General features: G+C 54.0%; 1 protein-coding gene across 1 annotated transcript in view; it reads right to left on the reverse strand.

The window, feature by feature from the left end:
- EPHB2 (EPH receptor B2) overlaps window positions 1–22150 on the reverse strand; it is a 124708-nt gene that overhangs the window by 70773 nt on the left and 31785 nt on the right. Inside the window, 2 exon segments of the mRNA XM_032709081.1 lie at window positions 11442–12126; window positions 16248–16312. Of these exon segments, the coding sequence (XP_032564972.1) occupies window positions 11442–12126; window positions 16248–16312 (750 nt within the window).

Below are 22150 nucleotides of genomic sequence, written 5' to 3' on the forward strand. Positions count from 1 at the left end.
AACCCATGTCTCCAAGTGCCACATCTAGACCTTTTCTGAACACTTCCAGGGATGGGGACTCCACCACTGCCTGTTCCAATGCTTGACCACCCTTTCCATGATGGAATTTTCCCTAATATCCAACCTAAACCTCCTCTGGCACAACCTGAGGCTGTTTCCTCTTGTCCTGAGAACAGGGCCTGACCCCCACCTGGCTCCACCCTCTTGTCAGGGAGTTGGAGAGAGTGAGAAGGTCCTCCCAAGCCTCCTGTTCTCCAGGCTGAGCCCCCTCCCAGCTCCTTCAGTTGTTCTTTGTGCTGCAGACCCTTCTCCTGCTCCATTCCATGTCTCTGGACATGCTCCAGCAAGGTCCTAAGGCTGGGATTTGCCTGGCTGGAAAACCAAGCTGGAGAAAAGCTGGAGAATATTTTTCCTACAACATCTTCCTCATCTCTTATTCTTCAGTTAGTGTCATGGATTGACTCCCAGGGTGGAAACTGAGAGTAAAACACCCCCATTTCTGCTTGGATCAATGTGGGAGCTGATGCAGGTGATGGTACCTGGGAAGGTGATGGGATGACAGCACAGGCAGCGCTCACCATCCCCCTCAGTGCTGCAAACAGCACTGAGCTGGCAAACAAAGGCAGCTTTAAATCCATCACTGGGGTGCACTGTGGGGAAAGGTGAATGAGAAGCTTCTCTGGGTGTGAGTCATTCCCCAAATGTTTCTCCTAATCCTGTTTTCCCTGCTTTTCCTAGTTCTGTTTTATTAACAGGGCTGCGTGGAATCACAGAAAACACGGGTGCTCTGAAAGGCTCAGGATTAATTTTGCTCGTCGTGCTGCAAGGAAAAGCCTGCAGCAGGAGTATTCCCACTGGGATAAACCCTCCTAAGCTTCCTGCCTCCAGCTTCAGGAATGCTCAGGATGATGGCTGGCATGAGGGAGCAGCTCCAGCATCCTCTGCCTGGGCAGCCTGAGGAATCACCTCCTCTTCCTCCTTCCTCATCACAGATCCCTGAGAGCCAAAGATAGTTCTGCAGGATCCCAAACCATACAGGTGGGGATGAACGGGGAAGTTATCTGCCAAAATAATGCTCTGGGATCACGGTGACAGGAACATGGATGGACACTGAAGAATTGTCACCAGTACATGAAACTGGAGGGATAAAGAAAAAGGGAAGGGAGGGAAAAGGGCAGATGTCACTGAAATGTCTCAAGAGAGAGAGAGATCAGCACCTTGGAAATTCCCAGGTAAAACTCTGATGCCCAGCAACATCCTGTATTCCACCTGTGCCACGTGGGCACTTCAGGCCACTGCAGGGGGGACCAGCCCACATGCCAAGAGGATGCAGACACCCTGCCCAGGAACAGCTCTCCTGAAGGGCAGGGAAAAGGTGGAAGGGTGTGATGGGAACCACCCACTGCTGCCCAAGAGCAAACATATCCCTGATCCTGTGCAGACTCTTCCCATGTTCCCAAGGAAGGTCCCCAGAGAGCTCTTCCCATGTTCCCAAAGAAGGCCCCCGGAGAGCCCGGGCCATAAAAAGGCAGATCTGGGGCATTTAATGGACTGTGCTGTTCATGTTTGACAAACATTATCTGTTCCTGCAGCCGCTTCAGAAGTCACTATGATCTTTTCCAAAGCCATCCAGGCTGGAAAATGCCATTTGGAGCAAAGCATGCATGTTACTGCGCTTCAGGGGCTCCACTTCAGGCTGCACTTTAATTCTGACTGATCTGGAGGGTTTGGGCATTTTGATAGTTTGAAATGATAAAGCTTTTCTCTCGTGGCCGTTTATTGTTCACTCTGCTCCTGTTCCTGTCACAGCTCCAGGTGGAACAACCACGGGACTCCTGGGATCATGATATTTTGGAAGAAAATTGATAGCTGTGATTTCAGCCTTAAAAACAGTGTTCCTGAACACAGGGTCTATGTGAGCTCCTGACAACAGTCTGAAAGTGCCAAAAGACTCTAAAAGTAGGAGGTTGTCATTGTTGAAAACTGTCATATCCCGGAGATATTCCCTAAAAATGCATTTTGAATTTGCTTGTAGTCACAGGGGTTATTTCTAGGCTGTGGATCTCCAAGGGCACCCTCACTTCATGGTCCAGGGATGCCCATCACCTGCAGCATCACTGTGGTACCCACAGCCCTCCATGGAGGTGGGAGCCAGCCCGGGTGCCTGGGATGTGTTTGGGAGCAGAGCCCTACACTCCAGCATCAGAAGTCCCACTGGCCAACTGAAAACCTAAGTTTTTGCAAAGCTCTCTCAAGTTTCTGACACAAGGACCCCCGAGATCCCCACTTTGCCTCCAAGGCCTCTGGGAAGGTGTAACACCTTGGCAGGTGTCATTTCAACCTGCTGGGGAGAAGAGATCTCAGTCTTTGAAGACCTTGCTGCAGAGACCTGGAAAGGCTTCCCAGGAGGCACATTGTGTTCACACAGGTCCCCTTCTGGGAGCCTTTAAAAAAAGGATGTGGGAGGAGCACTGCACAGAGCTGGTGGCTCCAGGTCTGAGCAGCACCTTTCCCTGTCCCACCTTCACAAGCTGCTTTCCAGACCCAGGGACTCCCAGTTTCCTGCTCATGCTATACCCTGTTCCCCATTTTCCAGCCTTTAAGACCTGCCATCCCACAAATTACCAGTTTCTCACATACTACAACCAGTTTCCCCACTTCCTGGACTCCAGCAAAAGCATCTGACCCAGGTGGGTGTGGAGCTGCTGCTCACTGGGAGGAAGACTCCTGCTGAAGCTCACTGGTAGGGAGGAAGCCAAGGATGTGGTTCAGAGCCTCTTCTGTTAAAGCTCTTAGAAAGCATCCAAAGAAGGGCCATGAGGATGGTGAAGGGCCTGGAGGGGAAGGCACATGAGGAGCAGATGAGGCCACTGGGTGTGTTCAGCCTGGAGAAGAGGAGACTGAGGGCAGAGCTCATCAGGGTCTGTAGCTTCCTCAGGAGGAGCTCTGCTCTCTGTGAGCAGTGACAGGACCCAGGGAACGGCTGGAGCTGTGCCAGGGGAGGGTTAGGTTGGATCCCAGGGAAAAGCTCTTCCCCCAGAGCGTGGTGGGGCACTGCACAGGCTCCCCAGGGCAGTGGGCACAGCCCCAAGGCTGCCAGAGCTCCAGGAGCGTTTGGACAACGCTCTCAGGGACAGGGTGGGATTTTTGGGGTTGTCCAGGAACTGGACTGGATGATCCCTGTGGGTCCCTTCCAACTCAGGAGATTCTATAACTCTAAGAAACTGTAATCCTCACCACCCTCTCACCCGGTTCTGCTCCTCATTCTTCACCCAAGTCCTTCCTCACATTGTTTGAGCTCCAACATCTGCCCACGCCAGGACTGGGTGCCACAGACCAGTGTCACCAAACTTAAGGTCTCCTTCAAATGTGACAATATTGTGTATTTTGCTTGGCCAAACCTAATTTAACCTCCTTTGATGTTTGGTCTGTGTAAACAGAGCCATTGTGTGAGCTATGAACACTTTGATTCCACTTCCTAACCTTTATTGGGACTTTTCTGTACACTTCCCAGTGATATATGTTTCTAAGGCATATGGGGAACAATAACGAGTTTCCCTGGAGCTAATTAAGCTAATTATGGCTTCTAGATTAAATTTTCTGTACGATTTTTACCTTGTGTGGCTAAAATAAAAGAACTGTGCTCCTACCAAGCACATCTGACTCATCTGACATCAAAAAAACCTTAAATCTGTGCAGAGAACATCTCAGGGTATTTCCCAAAATTACATGTTCAAAACGATTTCTTGGCTTTGGCCCAACCTGGTGGAAAATCTCAAATGAAAAAGAAAAAATCCTCAAAAGCACCTTTTTCTCCCATTTTCCTCAAGTTACATATGACAAAGAATATTCTCCTCGTAAAAATTCAGCACTGTGAGGAATTCAAGGAAAAATCCTTCTTCTTCCCCCCCCAAGATCTCTGAGCTCTTTGAGTCAAAGGCAAAAAACTAATGGCAAAAAACACATTCCCTTCATTTTATGGCAATAACGAGTTAAAATTCTGGAATCCTGGGCCTGAATCCCAGCCATTCATTCCAGTTCCTATTAATGTTTACCACTTCTCTCAAAGAAAAAAAAAAAGGGAGGGGGTAAAGGGAGGCCAAGGAAGGAGAGGAGGGATGTTGCCAGAGCCCCCATTCCGTGCTCACATGGGTGTAGCAGGACCAGGAATGTGGTATTTGATCCAAAATGCTGTTTTCATCTGTAAAAAATAAGTCAGAGGGAGATTTTCTTGTGGATTCACGTGTCAGCTCCATGAAAGCACCCGTGTCACAGCACATCCCTGCACCCCTGGGGGTCCCAGGGGACACCACCCTCCAGGGATGCTCTCAACTAATCCCAACACAATGTAAGGAGTAAGGATGGGGGGAGCAGCCTGTCCCAGAGAGAGAAGGGGGTCAGAGACCATCCCTGTAGCTCTGCAGGAGAAGACCATATGATCTTTAAGGTGCCTTCCAACCCAAACCATTCTGAGACCCTGAGCACAGAGATGAAGGGGCTGGTGCAAAGGGACTGGGAGGCAGCAGCTGAGGCAGACAGTGGCAATGCAGAAGTCCACCATGTTTCTCTGAGAATTCCTGGGAATGGCCATCATTTCCACCAGGAAACTACTACTGGGTTTTGCTGAACCTGAGATCTCCATCCCTTCCTCCAACTCAAGGTACTCATGACCTGCCCCCACTGATAAATGAGAATATGCTGCTCCTCTGCAGCTTCCCTGGGCTGCTCTAAGGCCATCCTCTGCATCCTGCTGGGGTCTTTCATACACCATCACGACAGGGCTGGAAGTGCTCTGCAACACTCCTGATGCTTAAAATCCACTCTCACATCCTGGAAAAATCTCATCTCCTCTCTTCCTCTGTAGAGAAAATACTTTCATGGAAGGTCTCAGCCCATTCCTTGCCTTGAAAGCAAAATCAGAAAGCGATTCTCATTTCCTTTGTTTCCCCAAGAAGATCTAGTCCCTCAGAAGCTGCACTTCCTGCTCCAAGGTAAGTGGTCCATCTCCCTCCTCCAGCAGCACATCTTGCCCCATTCCTGTGACCTCCCTGCGAGGTCAGCATCTCTTAGGGCTTCACACCAACAGTAAATCAATCCCTCAACCCCCCATCTGACACCCCCTTGCTCTGCCAGGCTCCCCCTGGTCCCACTCCAACCTCCCGAAGCCCAAACTCCAACAGGAATGTGCCGAGGACAGGCTGGCATCTCCTCCCACCCCAGGGAGCACCAAGCAGGCGTGGAGAGGCTCCCAGAGCAGCTGCAGTCCCCACCACAGCCCTAATTGGATTCACAACATGGAGAGGTCAGCGAGAAGAATCGAAGCCGTGGAAAGAAAGACGCTGTATTCTTGCTTCCCAGACGGAGAGGGAGGAGAGGGAGAAGCCCCAAAAGCAGTATCCAACAATGCCACGGAGCCCTGGCCGGCTGGGAGCATTCAAATTGTCAACAAGCCTGTAGAAAAGGCAGACAAATTCCTGTTTTGTACTTGGGAAGCAGCCAGGTGATGTAATCATCTTTGAGGATGATGGTGGAATACTTTCCATTCCAGCAGTAACTCTAGATGTTAAATAGCAGCTACTAAAGTTAAACATTGCTAAATCAGTCTGTCAGGGCAGCACCTTCCTAAGGGGGTGTAAAAAGGGGGCTGATGGACCAGGGGACACTCAACGTTCATTTTCCACGCACCGTGAGAGGCAACAGGTTTTGGAGATGTAGGAAAAAGCTGTTTGCTAAATGAGGCAGTTGTGGCTATTTTAGGATTGCAACGTCAGTACCAGTCAAATAAGGCTGTGCCAGCCCCAAGACTGGATCAGGGAAGGATTAAAGGAAGGTAGGCATAGCAGTGCCAACCTCCTCGTATTTAGGGAAAACAGATTAAGGCAAATTAGCCTTGTAGGGGTTTTTGATGCAATTACAAGATCAGCTGTGGGGGTGGGGGTGGTTTACATTTTAATGCCACATACCGAAACCTCTGCAGAGCATTTCCCTTGCTAACATACATGATATTTTGATTCCAACATCAGCGGGTCCACCGACACCACGGGACATCCTTGATGCATTAAAACTTGGCTGACACTGCGGGGCCTGAGATCTGAGCAGGGAACGTGCAGCGAGCGGGTCTGTTTCCACTAGAGCCAACAAATTTGGTTCGTGCCTCTGGGCTGTTTAACATTTTTATCAATGACCCAGGAGAGAGCCCAAAGCGTTCCCAATAAAAGTTAGCTGATGACATGGAAGCTGTAGTGTGGTAAATACCGAGGATGACGGGTTCTTGATACAGTGACCCCCCGACGCCTCGGGGAGCCGGGCGCAAGCTGGGAATGTGCATTTCGGTACAAATACGTGTCAAATCACACCTCCAGGGGCAAGAAGGCCACAGTCTCAGTCTTCCCAGTCCCACAAGGATCCCTCAAAAGCACCCAGAGAAATGCCACTGCCCAAATGGTTAAGCAAGGGGGGGGGGGTGTAGGAAGAGGGAATCTCAGCGTCCCCCCTGGCACGCGGCTGATCACCACAAGCATCCTGTGCATGGAGAGCTGGATCTGCCAAGGGAGAGGCTAAAGCAGTGCCAAGGGCTGGGAAGAGCCAAAAAAGCTGGCTGAAAACCTTACCAGAGGAGTGGAGGCCAAGGATTACCCATAAACAGCCACAGAGACCACAGAGGTGTGGTGATAGACAAAGCTCCCAGCGCTAGGCACAGCAGGAGCGACGGCTGGAAGCGTTTAACGGGCAGCTCTCCATCTCTGGAAACATTTCCAGCACTATTGGCTGTATCTGCTCCAGTTCAACCAGGAATGCTTCCTGGAAGAACTCGATTACCCCTAGAGCCTTACAATTTATTGGCTGGGTCCAGCATTATCAGTGGAGGCCCAGACCTGAAACAGGCAGAGTGCCATAAATAGCCTCTTCTCATCAAAACATCACGTCCTGCTCGGACATGCCCTTCTCCGGCACCTTGGAAAGCTGTATGGCACTCCAAGCCCTTAGCACATACTTTGGCCCCCTCTGAATCCCAAGAAAAGCTTGTCTGGGAAAGACCCTCACTGCTTCCCACCCCTCTGGAAAGGAGGGATGGCTCTGGGTCCTCATGTACATGCACAGCATGATCTGCACCTGCATCCTCCACACGTGGTGGGATGGGGACAAATCTGCTGCCCTGGACACCAAAATAACATAAAGCACAGGCAGGGAAGGAGGCTCATCTCCACCTTGGGCTGGGGGATCACAGAATCCCCGAATGGTTTGGGTTGGGAGGGACCTTGAAGCTCATCTTGTTCCAACACCCCTGTCACGGGCAGGGACACCTTCCACTAGACCACACAGGTCCATCCAACCTGGCCTTGAACAATTCCAGATAGGGCAGTCACAGCTTCTCTGAGCAACCTGTGCCAGGGCCTCGCCACCCTCACAGGGAAGAATTTCCCCCCAGTATCCCATCTAACCCTGCCCTCTGGCAGTGGGAAGCCATTCCCTGTGTCCTGTCCCTCCAGGCCCTTGTCCGAAGTCCCTCTCCAGCTCTCTTGGAGCCCCTCTAGGCACTGGAAGGGGCTCTCAGGTCTCCCTGGAGTTTCCCTTCTCCAGGTGAACATCCCCAACTCTCCCAGCCTGAATCCAGAGCAGAGAGGCTCCAGCTCTTGGAGCATCTCCATGGCCTCCTCTGGACTCATTCCAACAGGTCCATGTCATTCTGTTGTTGGGGACCCCAGAGCTGGAGGCAGCACTGGAGGAGGGAGCTCTCACAAGACTGAAGTAGAGAGGCAAAGAGCAGAGAAGAGGGGCAAGGGGAAGACAGCTGGCAGCCTGAATCTGACCAGGTTTCTCCTCTTCCCATCAGGTCACCAGCTCCTCTCCTCCTCAGAAATGCTTGTGACCCCAAGGGATGACACCACATGCCTCTGATAGCCAGAGAGTGTCACCACCAGCTTCTGCAGGGCAAACCCATCCCTTGTCACCCCGGTAAGGCCAGGGGACTCCCCACGCTCAGCGCTGTACAGGGACAACAAAGAGAGAATTCTGGGATCAGAGGTGTCCTCCTGTGACGGAGAGGGGCTGGAGAAGGATGAAGGGCTGAATTGCTGGGACCAGCAGCCATCCCTGAGCAGGCAGAGCCCGTGCAGGCACCGTCCAGCCAGGCCAGGGAGAGCAGCAGCACAATGGTTCTGCCTCTGCCGTGGCTGAGCGGAGCCAATGGATACGAGAGGCACGGGGAGAAATGCGCTTAATATGCTGCATGGGAGGGACGGGGAGGGGGGGAGAGGGGGGAGGCGCAGACAAAGAACAGGGAGATGGAGAGAAAAGACGCAGGCAGGGAGCAGAAGGTGAAGTGGGGAGGACGGGGCTGGGGGAGGCGCGGCCCAGGAGCCGGGAAGCGAGCGGAGGAGCGGAGGGAAGTGGAGGGGAACGGGCAGCCAGCCCCTCTCAGGGCCCTGTGGGACAGGCGAGCGAGGCCCCGGCAAAATGAAAATCTCTTAACCACATAGAATTGTTAACTGCCCCCAAATCCTTTTGTGCTGGGGCTGCGAGCTTAGAAGAGCTTAAGCTGTTAGATGCATGAACTTCCTCCATAAATATCCCTGGAGCGCAGAGCCGCGAGCAGGCCGGCGCTGTCAGACGGCTGAGAAACCCAGCGCGGAAAATAAGCAGCTCCTTCCAGCTGCTGGCCATTCCTTGGGATGCCCTTCTCCACCTGGGCCCCTCAGAGGGGCAGGACCGTGTCCCCCCACAGTCCCTGCTGTGTCCTGTTGGGGCACCCGAGCCACGTGAGAACACTTCACCCCGAAAGTCAGCTCGGATTTGCTTTTGTTTTGCTTCTGGAAAGGGGCCCAGATTCCCTCCCACCCCTGGAAACACGAGCAAACCTGCCAGCCACATGTAGGAGTGAGTTCCCCGAGCCAGGCGGCTCCGACGCTGCCTCCGCAGGGACCAGGGCCAGGGCCAGGGTGGGAGGTGGGTAGGGATGCAGGGCTGCATCCCACAGGTCCTTCCCGAGCTGAGCTGGGGCCACCAGCCCCTTCCCCAGCCCTTTGGGGGGCTCACTGGGAGGGCTGGGAGTGGATGGGGGTGTCTTGGCTGTCCTGACAGCTCTGTGGCTGACTCCTGTCCCAGTCCCCACTCCGCTGCTGGGGGATACTGGGGGCAAATGGAGGGGGTCTCCCAGTCTAGCACAATCCTGGGGTCCCATCCAGCCCTGATCCAGCCCCACATGGGAAGGGGAAGGAAGGAGAAGGGGAAGGAAGGGGAAGGGAAAGACGGAAAGGGGAAGAAAAAGAGGAACGAGATGGGAAAGGGGAAAAGGAAGGAGGTGGGAAGAGGAAAAGGGAAAGAGGAAAGGGAAGGGGAAAGAGGAAAGGGAAGGGGAAGAAGAAAGGTAAAAGAAAGGGGAAAGGGGAGGGGAAAGGGAAAAGGAAGGGGAAAGGGAAGGAGAAAGGGACGGGGAAAAGGAAGGGGAATGGGAAAGAGAAAGGGGAAGGAGAAAGGGAAAGGGATGGGAAAGGGGAAGGGGAAGGCAGCCCCGGAGCCAGCTGCCCCACGCAGATGTCGGGCTGCGGCCACTGGGTGATTAATGAGGGCGGGGAGAGCGGGGCCGGGTGAGCGCCAGCACCGGCTGGAGAAACAGCTGCCGAGGCACCGGACCTCCCAAAATCCTGCTGCTGCTGCTGCGCAGACAAAGAGGGCCCGGCCTCTCCCTCCTGCTCGCTCCCTCCACCTTGGCCTCCCCTCCAGCCCTGCGGGCACAGGGCTCTGAGTGAGGAGTCCTGGGAGCCACGGGGCATGCGAAGGGACTGGCCCTTGGCCCGGCTGGCAGCGGGACCAGGGAGCCCCCCAGAAAGCCCAGTTGTGTCAGAGCAAAGCACTGCACAGGGCTGGGTCTGCTCTGAAAAAAAACAGGCTGAGACGGAAAAGTTGCCATGAATCATTGGGGCTTTCTGGTGTTGCTACAGATGCTTTGCTTGGGAGTTGTAAAACCCCCGTCTGCCCTTCGAGGCAGGGATTAGCCAGGCTCAGTTTCCAGCAGTATTTCCTTGCTGTCCCCATCCCCATCCCTGCTAAGGCTGGAAGACACTTGATCTCCCCAAGCTCAGTGGGAAGAGATGTTCAGTGGCCAATTGAGGAGTAGCTGAAATCATGGATATTAAGTGACCCCCAGAGCACATCAGGACCTAAAATTTTGGCATGTGATCAGCCCAGCCACCAGCAGCAGACATGGAGCCCTCTCCAAGGGGACTATACAGCCTGCAGTCCCTACTGAGCACAGCCAGACTGTCCATCCCCCTCTCCAGCCTGTGCATCTTCCACTACCAGCACCTTCCCCTTGCTTGGTGCTACCTGGCCACCCCTTCACAGCCAGAAGAGAGGAGACACAGGTCCTCCCTTGGCTCTGCAGTGCCCACCAATGTATCTATAACTGATCTCAGAGACTCTGCTTGGAGTGTGCTGATACTGTTGGAACTGCAACGGGATTTGGCTGTTCAGCCAGGACAGGGGGGAGAAGATCCCAAGTGCCAAACCCGGTTGTTTGCTCCATGTGTGGTACAGTTGCAGGGGCCCATCACACAGCTCTTGGGTCCCCACCTCTCTTCCAACAACCCCAGTAGTTCCTTTTCCAACCTTCCCAAGTGCAACTGGGGAGGAGCACAGAGGGAGGGTGGCGCAGAGCCTCTCACTTGCCTGGACCACATTGGCTCCATGGTGCTCAGCTGAGCTCAGCAGGCACTCATGGAGCCTGCTTTGAACACCTACAGGGGCAGGAGAACTCCTGTAGGGCAGGAGAACATCTATAGGGACAGGAGGATATCTATAGAACAGGTGAACATCTACAGGGGAGGAGAACATATACAAAACAGGAGAACATCTACAAAACAGGAGAACATCTACAGGGGAAGGGAGGCAGAACATCTACAGGGCAGGAAACCTCTGGCTGTTGAGGAGCCCAAGGGCCAGCTGAACAGCACATGTTCCACCCTGGGCCATTTGCACCTCACCAGGAAAATGCTGTAGACAACTTGTTCCCTCCCACTGCACCCCTTTTGGGAGCCTGCACTCCCACTGCCCTCATCCCAGAAGCAACTCAGCCCATGCCAAGGGCACAAACCAATGAGAAAACAGCCCCAGTATTTTGGGAGGCAACAGCTGATTGGTGACACGCACCACAGTCACACACATATCTCCCATCCAAGAGCATGGATGGCACCAGCAACAGGTGGTTGGGAACAGTGGCCCTGGGACCCAGAGGTCACATAGACCCTCTGCAATGGATGGATGAGCCCGGGGCAGGAATTGAGGAGCTGGGGAAAGAGTCACCCTCCACACATGCTCCTCTCCCACCCCTGCCGAAGGAGGTCACTCCCAGCTGGTTCATGCAGATCCCAGGAGCAAATCCCAACTGCCACCCCTGGCACACGGAGGCGGGTGCCCAGGGTGGGACCAAAGCATGTGGTTACCTCTGCAGACGGTCCCGTTCTCCACTGACTCGTATCCCGGCCGGCACATGCAGCGCCCGATGGGCACCAGCCACTCGCCGTCCCCGTTGCAGTAGAGCTTGATGGGCACGTCCACCTCCTCGGCGTTGGCGATGCACGTCCCCCGCGCCGCCACCAGCGAGGTGCTCTCTGCCCCTGAGAGGGTTTCCTGGAAGACGGCCCCGTTCTGGATCACACGGGGACACTTGCGGTAGAAGACACGCACGGCAATCAAGGACATGCAGCCTCCGTAGTCCTGGAAGGCCAGGTAGAAACCGTTCTTGGAGACGGGCCCAAAACTGCGCACCTCAGTGTTGATCTTCATCACCCGTCCACCCAGGTCCACCTGCGAGAAGCTCTCGTCGGCGGCAATTGTATCCACCTTCATCCAAGGATTCTCCATCCAGTTAGGAAAGGTCTTGGTGGCTGAGTCAAAGTCCGACTCAAAATAGTAGAGGTTAAAAGTCTCCTTACAGGAGCCTGGGACATTTGGGATGCTGCTGCAGTCCCGGACTGAGAATTTCATCTCCACGTGGATGCGGTGTGCTCCTCGCCTCCGGATGTACTTGGTCCGGAGCCAGTTGTTCTGGGAGGATTCGAAGACGTTGCACACCTGGTAGGTGCGAATTGTGTTCATGTTCTCGTCGTATCCACTCACCTCTTCCCACTGTGGGCAGGACACAGAAAGTCACGGGGCTGCACTGAGCAGATGCTCCCCACCCTCCTTGCCTCTTCCCAACCCCACTATGTGCCAAGCAGGCTCCACCAGCACCAGCTGCCCCACTCTGTGCCCATCCCACAGTGCCCAGCATCACACCCCTGCCTGGTGGGGTTTGACCCATACCCCACACTCTGCACTGTGGGGATAAGGTGGCCCAAGCCCTCAGCAGAGCTTGGGGCCACCTCGCTGCCACCAGCACTGTGCTCCATGCTTGGATTTAGGGTCAAGCCTCTCTGCTGGTGACAGGGACAGCAGGGTCTCCTCCACAGCAGGAATGGCTTTAGCAGGGACTCTGCCTGCACGGCTCAGCCTCCAGTAAAGGAACATGATGCCTTAAGCAGATGGATTCCCACTGGTGCCACTATGGTTACAGCTGTGGCAGGCAGGACCCACTTCCCCAGGAGCTGTAAAACCTCCTGGCCAGCTGCAGAGGCCAGTGGCCACTGCCTTTCCCAGCGGCATGAATGGACCATAGCCAATCCCACTGCATTCCCAGAAAGGGAGATGCTGGGTGGATCCCTCTGGAGCCCCCATTCCTGTCCCTTCGAGGGTCAATGTCTGCAGGTCCCAGCTCCAGCTGTCCTAAACTGGATCTATGGGATGTAGACATGCCTGCGAGCCGTGGAATGACAGCAGCATCCTTCTCAGCAAGACAGCTTGGAGCTGACAGATTTCCCCATGGGAAGCTCAGCCCGCTACCCCAGCTGACTGACTCTGCCATCTCTGGAGGAGGCTCCGTAGAGCTCATAGAATCACAGGATCATAGAATATCCTAAACTGGAAGGGACCCACAAGGATCAATGTGTCCCACTCTTGGCCTGCACAGCCCCAATAATCCCACCCTGTCCCTGAGAGTGTTGTCCAAATGCTCCTTGAGCTCTGGCAGCCTTGGTGCTGTGCCCACTGCCCTGGGGAGCCTGTTCAGTGCCCAACCACCCTCTGGGGGAAGGACCTTTTCCTGAAATCCAACCTAAACCTGCCCTGCCACAGCTCCAGCTGCTCCCTGGGTCCCCACAGAGCTCAGGGTTGCTGTGGCACCTCCTGGCCCTCTTCAGCTCCCTGCTTTTTTCCCAGGCTGTTTTTTCCCAAATCCTTCAGTGCTTGTTGTCTTCATTCTGTGCAGGATGGGGATACTTCAGAGTGGGGGATGCAGGGCACGAACTGCAGCCTGTAACAGGCTCCTCTGCACTGAGCACCAACAGGGAAGAGCCCGTGTGGGAGGAAAACCCCTGGCTCACAGAGCATCTCCTGCAGTCCAGACCCTGCTGGATTGTGCAGCATCTCCCTGCAGTCCCTCCCCATCCTGCTGGCAGCAGGGACCAGGGTCCTGCTGGCGTGTGACACAGCGCTGGCCAGCTGGAACAGCTCCTCCTGAACTTGTTCATAAACCTGCTCAAGTGGAAGCCGAGCTGTTTCCCACTTCTATAACATTCTGACCTCAACCCTACACATCCTGTCACAACACCCAGGGCAGGGCAGCAGCACAGTCCTGACCCAGCACCAGTGCCAGTACCGAGTCCACAGGGAAAATCCTGCAGGAGCAGAGCATTCCCAGCCCCTCGGGTTGCAAATGGCCTCACAAGGGCACCCAGGACTGGAGAGGGAGGCTCAGGAGATGGGAGACAGATTGCTCCTCGCACATCAAGGCTAACAGCCCAACAGAAGGCTGTCAGGGAAGATCCCTAACAGCTCCAACCACTTTGGATTGGCAGTGGCTGCAAATCTGCTGCCATGGCCGGGGGAGGAGAAGAGCAACCTCGCAAAATACAGTGGGAGCATTTGCTTTGTTTTCCAGAAATAAATTTGATGTGGTAGTGGAAAATTGCAGGATCTCCCCGTTTTTTAGGGCACTGGTTGGGAGGGGAGAGAGGGAATCAAGGACAAGGCACAGGGAAGCAATTCCTTCCCCTGCCCTGTCTCTGACGTGGCTCTCCCTCACCTGGGCCACTCCCGACACCCACCTTGTCAGCCACCAAGACCCAGGACCCCCAGTGCTGCTCCATCCCCATCCACACTTGCCCAGCCCCCAGGAAAGGTCAGAACACGAACCCAGAGAGCTCATCCTTAGTCAAGCAGGAGATGGAATGAGGGTCTCCACAGCTTGGGATGAACAGGAGACAGTGGAGACAGTGCCTGGGGGCACCTATGGGTGGCACAGGCAAAAAGCAACACTTTGGGCTTTTGGGTCTCTAATAATCCCCAAAGAGGAGCACACAGCAGCTTCTCTCTTCCAGGCAATGCTGGCTGCACCCAACCTGGCCAGTCACCCATGGGTGGGATGCCCTGCCTTGTCCTCCCCATGGCTGTGAAGGCACAACAGCATCACCACCCCTGATGTGCCCCACACTCCCTCAAGGGTCCTGCCTGGAGGTGGGGATGTAGGTCCACTGGGGCCACACTGGACCTCTTCATCCCGATGGGGGACACGGGAGCACCCCGGGGTCGAGGCTTAGGACCCCCAGCATCCTCCCGCATCCCCAGGGGGCTCCCAACTTCCCTCTTCCCAGCTGGGAGAGAAAGTCACCCCTGCGCACCAGTCCTGCGCTTCCTCGGCGCTTAATTAGAAGCCTCTCCCTTTCTCCTCGTTCTCTAATTAACATGCCGGGAGCTCAAAAGGAGGCAGCAGCACAATAACAGGGGGAGACGGCTTCCAGCCGGCCCGGGCCTCATTACGGGCGGGGGCTGGGGAGCGGGAGCAGGGCCTGCTTTACATATGGAAACACCGCAAACAAGAAAGGCTGGGCCGGGAGAGAAAAAGACTTGACCTCTGCTCCCCCCCATTGTGTGCCCATCATCCCCCCTTGGGGGGAAACTGGCCAGGCTGGGGGGACTCAGGCAACACCGGCTTTATCATGGTGATGGGGCCTGGGACCGGCATCGCCCGCGCCCGGCTGGACACACTGCTCAGAGCTGGGTTTAATCTCTCCACAAGAGGCTTCTCTTGGCTGTTTCTATTCTGCCAAGTCAGCTCGGGTCTAGGACTTGCTGTCAGCCTGGTGAGGTCCACAGAAACATCTTCATCCAGCCCCTGTGGAGGGTAGATGGAGGGCAGGATGGAGCCTGAGCCGCTGCCATGTACAGGCGTGGGAAGAAACTCCAGGCTTTGGCCAGGCTGGATTGGGCCACCCAAGTGCAAGGGAGCAGATCTGGGGTGTTGGGCACTGAGGTTGCTGCTGGCCCCCACAGCCAGAGCTGGGCAGGATGCTCTGAAGCATCTCAGTGCCCCATGTAGGACACGGAGGTGGCTCCACTCTGGTTTTCTGTCATGAGTGGAAGGGCCAGGGATCATAGAAACACAGAATACACTGGCTTGGAAGGGATCCACAAGGATGATCCAGTCCAACTGCTGGCCCTGCACACCTCAGAAATCCCACCCTGTCCCTGAGAGTGTTGTCCAAACACTCCTTGAGCTGTGGCAGCATTGATGCTGTGACCACTGCCCTGGGCAGCCTGTTCAGTGCCAGACCACCCTCTGGGGGAAGAACCTGATGCACTGCCCTGTCCAAGTTCTTCTTTAAAGGAGCTTGTGCTGGGTGGTCTTCAGGTGTGGCTCAGGGGACTCCTGGCACCAGTAAAGCAGAGAGACCATTGCTGCTGGGCCAGCAAATGACTCTCCACGGGATGCCAGGGATGCTGGACAGTCATTTCAGGCCCTGAGGCCAATGCCCTCATCCTGATACAAGTGACAGGTAATGGAACAACAAGTGAGACAGTGGGGACAAATGAGGGTGGCCTTGGCATTTTGTTTCTTCCCCTCTCTGATTTTTAGGTGGCTGCAGGCTGGCTTTACGGAGAGCATGAGTCCTTCAACACCCCACTGGCCTGATTCTGTGGGGTGAGAATTACATCCCTCCAGTACTGGGGTATTTTTTTGGAGCGTGATCTCCTAGAAAACTACTGGAAACCTCAACTGTCAGCCTTCTTTTGTCCTCTTCCCACCAGATACTTCAAGTGGCCAAGGCACTCTGCTCACTCTGCTTCAGTGCCTGACTTTTGTTGAGCCAACTCTCCTATGCTGAAGTACAGCAGGAGGCCACAGAGCAGCTCTGGAAGTGCTGATGACTTACCCCTGATGGAGGATGCACCGTCCAGCCCAGCTCTGCTGTTGCTGTTGTGGAGTCCATCAGTGTCTCTGCAGGAGGAAGGTGAAACAAGGAGTCATTGTAGGTTGTGAAAGGACTGAAGATGGAAACAGGGGGGAAAAAAGCAGAGAGGAGCCAGCCCAGGGCTGCAGGGATGGAGCCCAGCCCACAGTGAGCCTTCTGGCCACATCTCTGCCAGGGGGGAGCCAAGTAGTGGTCACTCTATCCACCTGCTCCCCTATCCATTGCCAACTGCTCCCTGGCCCCCATGGAGAATCATGGATTCACAGAACTGGTGAGGTTGGAAAACATCTCCAAGCTCATCAAGTCCAACCATCAGCCCAGCACCGAAACCATGTTCACCATTAAACCATGTCCCCAAGTGCCACGTCCACGTGCTTTTGAACTCTTCCAGGGATGAGGACTCCACCACTGCCCTTGGAAGTCTGTTCCAATGCCTCACCACCCTTTCCATGAAGGATTTTCTCCTAATATCCAATCTAAACCTCCCCTGGTGCAACTTGAGGCTATTTCCACTCATCCTGCCACTTGTTCCGGGGAGCAGAGCTCAACCCCCCCGGCTCCCCCCTCCTGTCAGGGAGTTGCAGAGAGCAAGAAGGTCCTCCCTTGAGCCTCCTTTTCTCCAGGCTGAGCCTCCTCAGCTCCCTCAGCCACTCTTTGTGCTTCAGACCCTTCCCCAGCTCCACTGCCCTTCTCTGGAAATGCTGCAGCCCCTCAATCTCTTTCTTTTCACGAGGAGCCCAGAATGGACCCTGAGGTGCCTCACCAGTGCCCAGCACAGGCAATGTTTCCTGCCACGCATGGGGGGGCTCTTCCACCCCTCAGCCCAGCTGGACCTTCCTCCTCTGAATCCCAAATCTGGGTACCCCCACCCCAGAGCATCTCTGCCTCTGCAGTGGAGGAGCAGCCTGAGCAGGGATCCTCCATCCCCTTCCAGTTCCCTTCGGAAAACAGGGTATTCTTTCCTCAGCACTTTGCACAGTTGGCAAATCCTCAGAGATGCAGCAGCACATGTGGAGGAACAGCACTTTTAGGACTTAAAAGTACTAAAAAATTAAACCAATGTTAAAACTGGTTTTCCAGATGATTTGGGTTGAAATAGGTCAGGTGATGCTACCACCGACCAGCAACAGACAAGTCTTCCGAAGCCAAACAACAGCAAAGCCTCCTCGCCCTCTCTGCAGCTCATCACACTTCCAGCACTGGGATTTCTTTCATCCCAAAGAGCTGCAAGTTGGTTTAACTCCACTGGTGGCATAAGAAGAGGTGTTCAGGTTATGGTACCCCAATACTTGGGCTAACATGACCCATCAGAAACACGACCCACTGGACACTCAGAGTCGTGGCATCGAGGCTGGAAAAGCCCCCAAGGTCACTGAGTCCAATCATTAACCCAGCACTGCCATGTTCACCACTAAACCATGTCTCTAACCACCACATGTTTTTAACACTTTCAGGGAGTGTTCAGCAGTGTTTTTTGAACACATTTTGGACGCTTCCAGGAGTGGTTTCCACAGTCCGAGCATCTCTCCCTCCTCCAGGCCTGCAGCTACATGCTCATTGCAACACAGGGATTTTTCTGCACCATTCCCAATGTTGACATTTTAAGAAAATAGGAAAATATTACAGAGTTTAGGAAATGGAGTTTAGAAATTCTGCCCAAAGGTCTCACCACAAGGAGGCTGGACATGAGGGAAGCGTGGTGGGACAGACTGCACAGGGCAGCACACGGTCAGTGATCCTGTGCTGAAACCAAGGTGATACACACAGAATAAATTCTGTCCCTCTGCAGGGAGAATGGGAATCTGTCCCTGATTTCAGCACATGCCCTGGGGATGCCAAATGCACTTGTAGGGATGCTGCAGAGCATCCATCCCACACACATGGAGTCACAGAACGGTTGGGGTTGGGAGGGACCTTCAAGACCATCCAGTTCCACCCCTGCCATGGGCGGGGACACCTTCCACTAGCCCAGGTTGCTCCAAGCCCTGTCCAACCTGGCCTTGGACACTTCCAGGGATGGGGCAGCCACAGCTTCTCTGGGCAACCTGTGCCAGGGCCTCCCCACCCTCACAGGGAAGAATTTCTTCCCAATATCCCATCTATCCCTGCCCTCTGGCACTGGGAAGCCATTCCTGTTGTCCTATCACTCCAGGCCCTTTTCTCATTCCATCCTCCTGCCATGGGCAGGGACACCTTCCAGTAGACCATGTTGCTCCAAATCCTGTCCAACCTGACCTCGAACACTTCCAGGGATGGTCTCACAACAGACACGGAGAGTTACTGGCTGTAACCAAGTCCTGCTGCTTCTCCCCACCGACAAACCAACCATCCTGCCACAAACAACCCAAAAGCATCTCCACCTTCTCCACTTTCACTCCACCAAACAAAAACAAAAGGAAGAAAAGTTCAGCCTCGAGCAGACCCATCACTGAAGAGACAGAGGTGGCTGCTCAGCACACAGAACCTCCCTTCTGCCACTGACACCCCAAGAACTGCCTCAACACCACTGTGCTCCTTGTGCCTACTCCTGGCAGTAAATCCTTCTCCGGCTGTGGGTTGTTCGTTACTCCTGGTCCGAGCCAGCGGTTTCGAGCTCACAGGAAACCAGGATTTCAAAATTTGGTTTTATTCCAAGAGCAAAAAAAAAAAAAAAAAAAAGGCAAGAAATAGATCTCTTCAATTTTTCCCACTAGGAAGAGCTCTGGAAAACAGCTAATCCCGAAATGTTGTGTGGGTCAGACTTGCGAAATTTCTTTTTAAACTGAGTATTTGTTTACACGGGGCAATAATAGTGTTTATTTTATCAGAGGATCTGGCCTTTTCATTAAAACACTAGTGGCGTTTGATCTGAAAGGAAAACAACATTTTTCACCCAGTGCTAGCAAGAAGCTTTAAAACACCCCTAAATTTGTTACTTTATCTTAACTAGCAATGACAGTGGTGCACAGTAAGTACATTAATAGCAGCAACTATAATGTAAAAGAAGATATATTCTAAACCATTACAAATAATACCCCAAATAAACCTCATACTTTGAAGCATTTTGCATTTTTAAAAGCCTTTTATTTAATGAAAACTCGGTGCAATGGAAATGTCATGCTCAGTGCACCACAGCTTCCAGCCTCTTATCCTGAGCTGAACAATCCCCTCGGAGCTCTGAATCCACCCTGGCTGGCCCAGGGGCAAGGAGGAGAAGAAATTTGCAGGCTTTAAGCAAGTTTTTCCAATGGTCAATTATCTTCTCGTAAAAACCACCAGATATTCCATTAATTTTAGTCTGGATTTACACCATTTGGCTGCCAGCTTTTGGATTTCCTTTTCCTTCTACAAAGACTCTGCTGTCCAAAACCTCCTTTCCCTCTTGTGATGTTCATGGGTGGCAAATGATTCTCCAAGACAGCAAAATTAGCTGAGCTTCCTTCTTCTTCCACCCTAAACCAGGTTCCTGTCTTTGAGGCTCCTGTTTATCAGCCTCCATTGTGTAGGAGGGGTCCCAAGGCCGTGGTCCCCATCAGACACAGTTGTAACATTCCAATGTGCCCCTTTTTGTGCAGCTTTTCCACCAGGTTGCTGCCCTGGCTCCCTTTGGAGGTGGGTCAGGGTGTTACACTGAGCAGGGGGCGCCTGAATTTCAGGGCACTGGGAATAACTGGTCCCTGTGATTCACAGTGACCCTGGTTTGCCACAGTTCCACAGGAGGTGTGATAAAGCCTCAAGCAATGGGAACCCACCACCCTCCCAAGGCAGCTCCTCCACCTGCAGTGTTCCCACTGGGCTGCCCTCAGCCCCTTCCTTGCCCCTTCTGCACCCACAGTGACCCGGGGTGGGCTGCCACAGCCATATCTCCTGGTCCTACCTGGGGCTGCCCCATGCTCATAATCCTCCCTGAGCACCCAACAAGACAAACTCCTGTGCTAGGGACAACAAAGACAGATCAGGGGAGACTTCATCACTCTCTACAACTCCCTGAAAGGAGGTTGTAGACAGGTGGGGGTTGGTCTCTTTTCCCAGGCAACCATCAGCAAGACAAGAGGGCTGGGTCTCAAGTTGTGCCAGGGGAGGTTTAGGTTAGATATTAGAAAGAATTTCTTTCCAGAGAGGGTGGTCAGACACTGGAATGGGCTGACCAGGGAAGTGGTGGATTCTCCGTCCCTGGAGATTTTTAAAAAGAGACTGGATGTGGCATCAGTGCCATGGTCTAGTAGCCACAGCAGTGCTGGATCAAGGGTTGGACTTGATGATCTCGAAGGTCCCGTCCAACCCAGCTGATTCTGTGATTCTGTGCTCAATTTCTGGATGGGCAACCCCGAGCCCAGCTGTTAATGCCTCACCAATCATCTCAGCAGCTTCACTCGCTGGCACAGCCAGTGCTTTCACGGTGCCATCCTGCTGGTTTGGCAGAACCAGATAACAGGGTGAGGGCTGATGCCTCGGCAGCCCCATAAAGACCCTCCTGGCACCCAGGACACGGATCAAACCCCTGTGGGAGCAGCAGGGGTGGGAGCCTGGCCCTTGGCCCACCTCTGGTGGCTGCGATAGCTGCAGCTCAGCGTGACGATTTCTCCACAGCAGCATTTCCTCGGTGTTGTTGTTTGTGCTCTTCCCTCCCTCATGTTTATCTGCAGCCTCCCATGCTGCCCACGGCATTATAAATAAATCTGCAGCTGCTCGAGACCAGCAGACGCGACTCTGGCCCGCTTCCCACCGGGAACTGCTGCTTCCCACGGGATGCTCCGAGATAAGTGCCTGTCCTTTTCACTTTGAAGATGTTCTCAATAAGCAGCCCCGTTGCCGGAGCTGCTGCTGGCTCCGAGGGCATGCCAGGGCTCTGGATGAACACTTGGCATCCCGAGATGCATCATCACCACCGCACCACCACCTCCAGATGCTCAACAGCCACGCTGAAACGCCGTCACGCCGATGATCTGCTGTGACAATGACCTGGGAGGGAGTTCCTGTGCTTCTGCTGGGGCTTCTTGCTGCTCAGCCACAAGTGAGATGAGTGTGGGGTTCTCGGCTGCACCAGCTTTTCTCATCTGGCCAGATCAGGACTGAGACTGGTGGGTAGAACTGGGAGGGGGGGAGGACAATTCTGGGTGCTGGTAGTGATGGGACACCAGCACAGGCTGTCCAGGAGTGGGGATGGAGAGTGGCAGGACCACAGGACAGTGGCAGAGGCTGGAGGTGCAAGAGATTAACAGAGGAACTGTGCATGTTGCAGACACACTTCTCTCTGTCCAGAAAAATAACTTCCATGGAGTTTTGCCAATTCAGACCAATTTAGAGCATCTGGCCCTGAGTTTCTCACAAGTCCTGGCAAATCCTTTACATTCAGAGGCTCCAAGCTCATCCAGATAAAGAAACAGCTGGACAAATAAATAGCCCCAGAGATAGCTGGAGCCTCCACCCTCATTTTTCCACCCACAACTTCTTCCCTTTCCTTTTCACTCCTCACACCAGCTCCTCTCTCAGGGTAGGACACTTGCCAGCATTTCAGTCCTGGTACAATATCATCAATACAGGGAGTGATCTTCTCAGGGACCCACGACTGCATCAGCTGTGGCCGGTGCTGGATGTGCAAAGCAGGCAAGAAATCGTCCAGCCCTCTGTGATGGGTTGGGAGAAAAGTCAGAGACACCAGGAGATCATTCCTTGTCACCATGTCCCAGACATAACCCGGAAGCCCAGCTAACACACCTCATCAGCTCCAGGCTGGAGGGATGCTCCGTGTCAGAGCCCAGCCAGGTGGAGCGAGACCAGGATCTGCACCGGAGACACCACAGCTTGGGATGAGCTCCTCCATGCAGGAACACGTGTTCCTGGAACCATGTTCCTATCCTGGCCTCAGGCACATCCACGGCATC

This window comes from Chiroxiphia lanceolata, chromosome 22, assembly GCF_009829145.1.
Source record: "Chiroxiphia lanceolata isolate bChiLan1 chromosome 22, bChiLan1.pri, whole genome shotgun sequence".
NCBI lineage: Eukaryota > Metazoa > Chordata > Aves > Passeriformes > Pipridae > Chiroxiphia > Chiroxiphia lanceolata.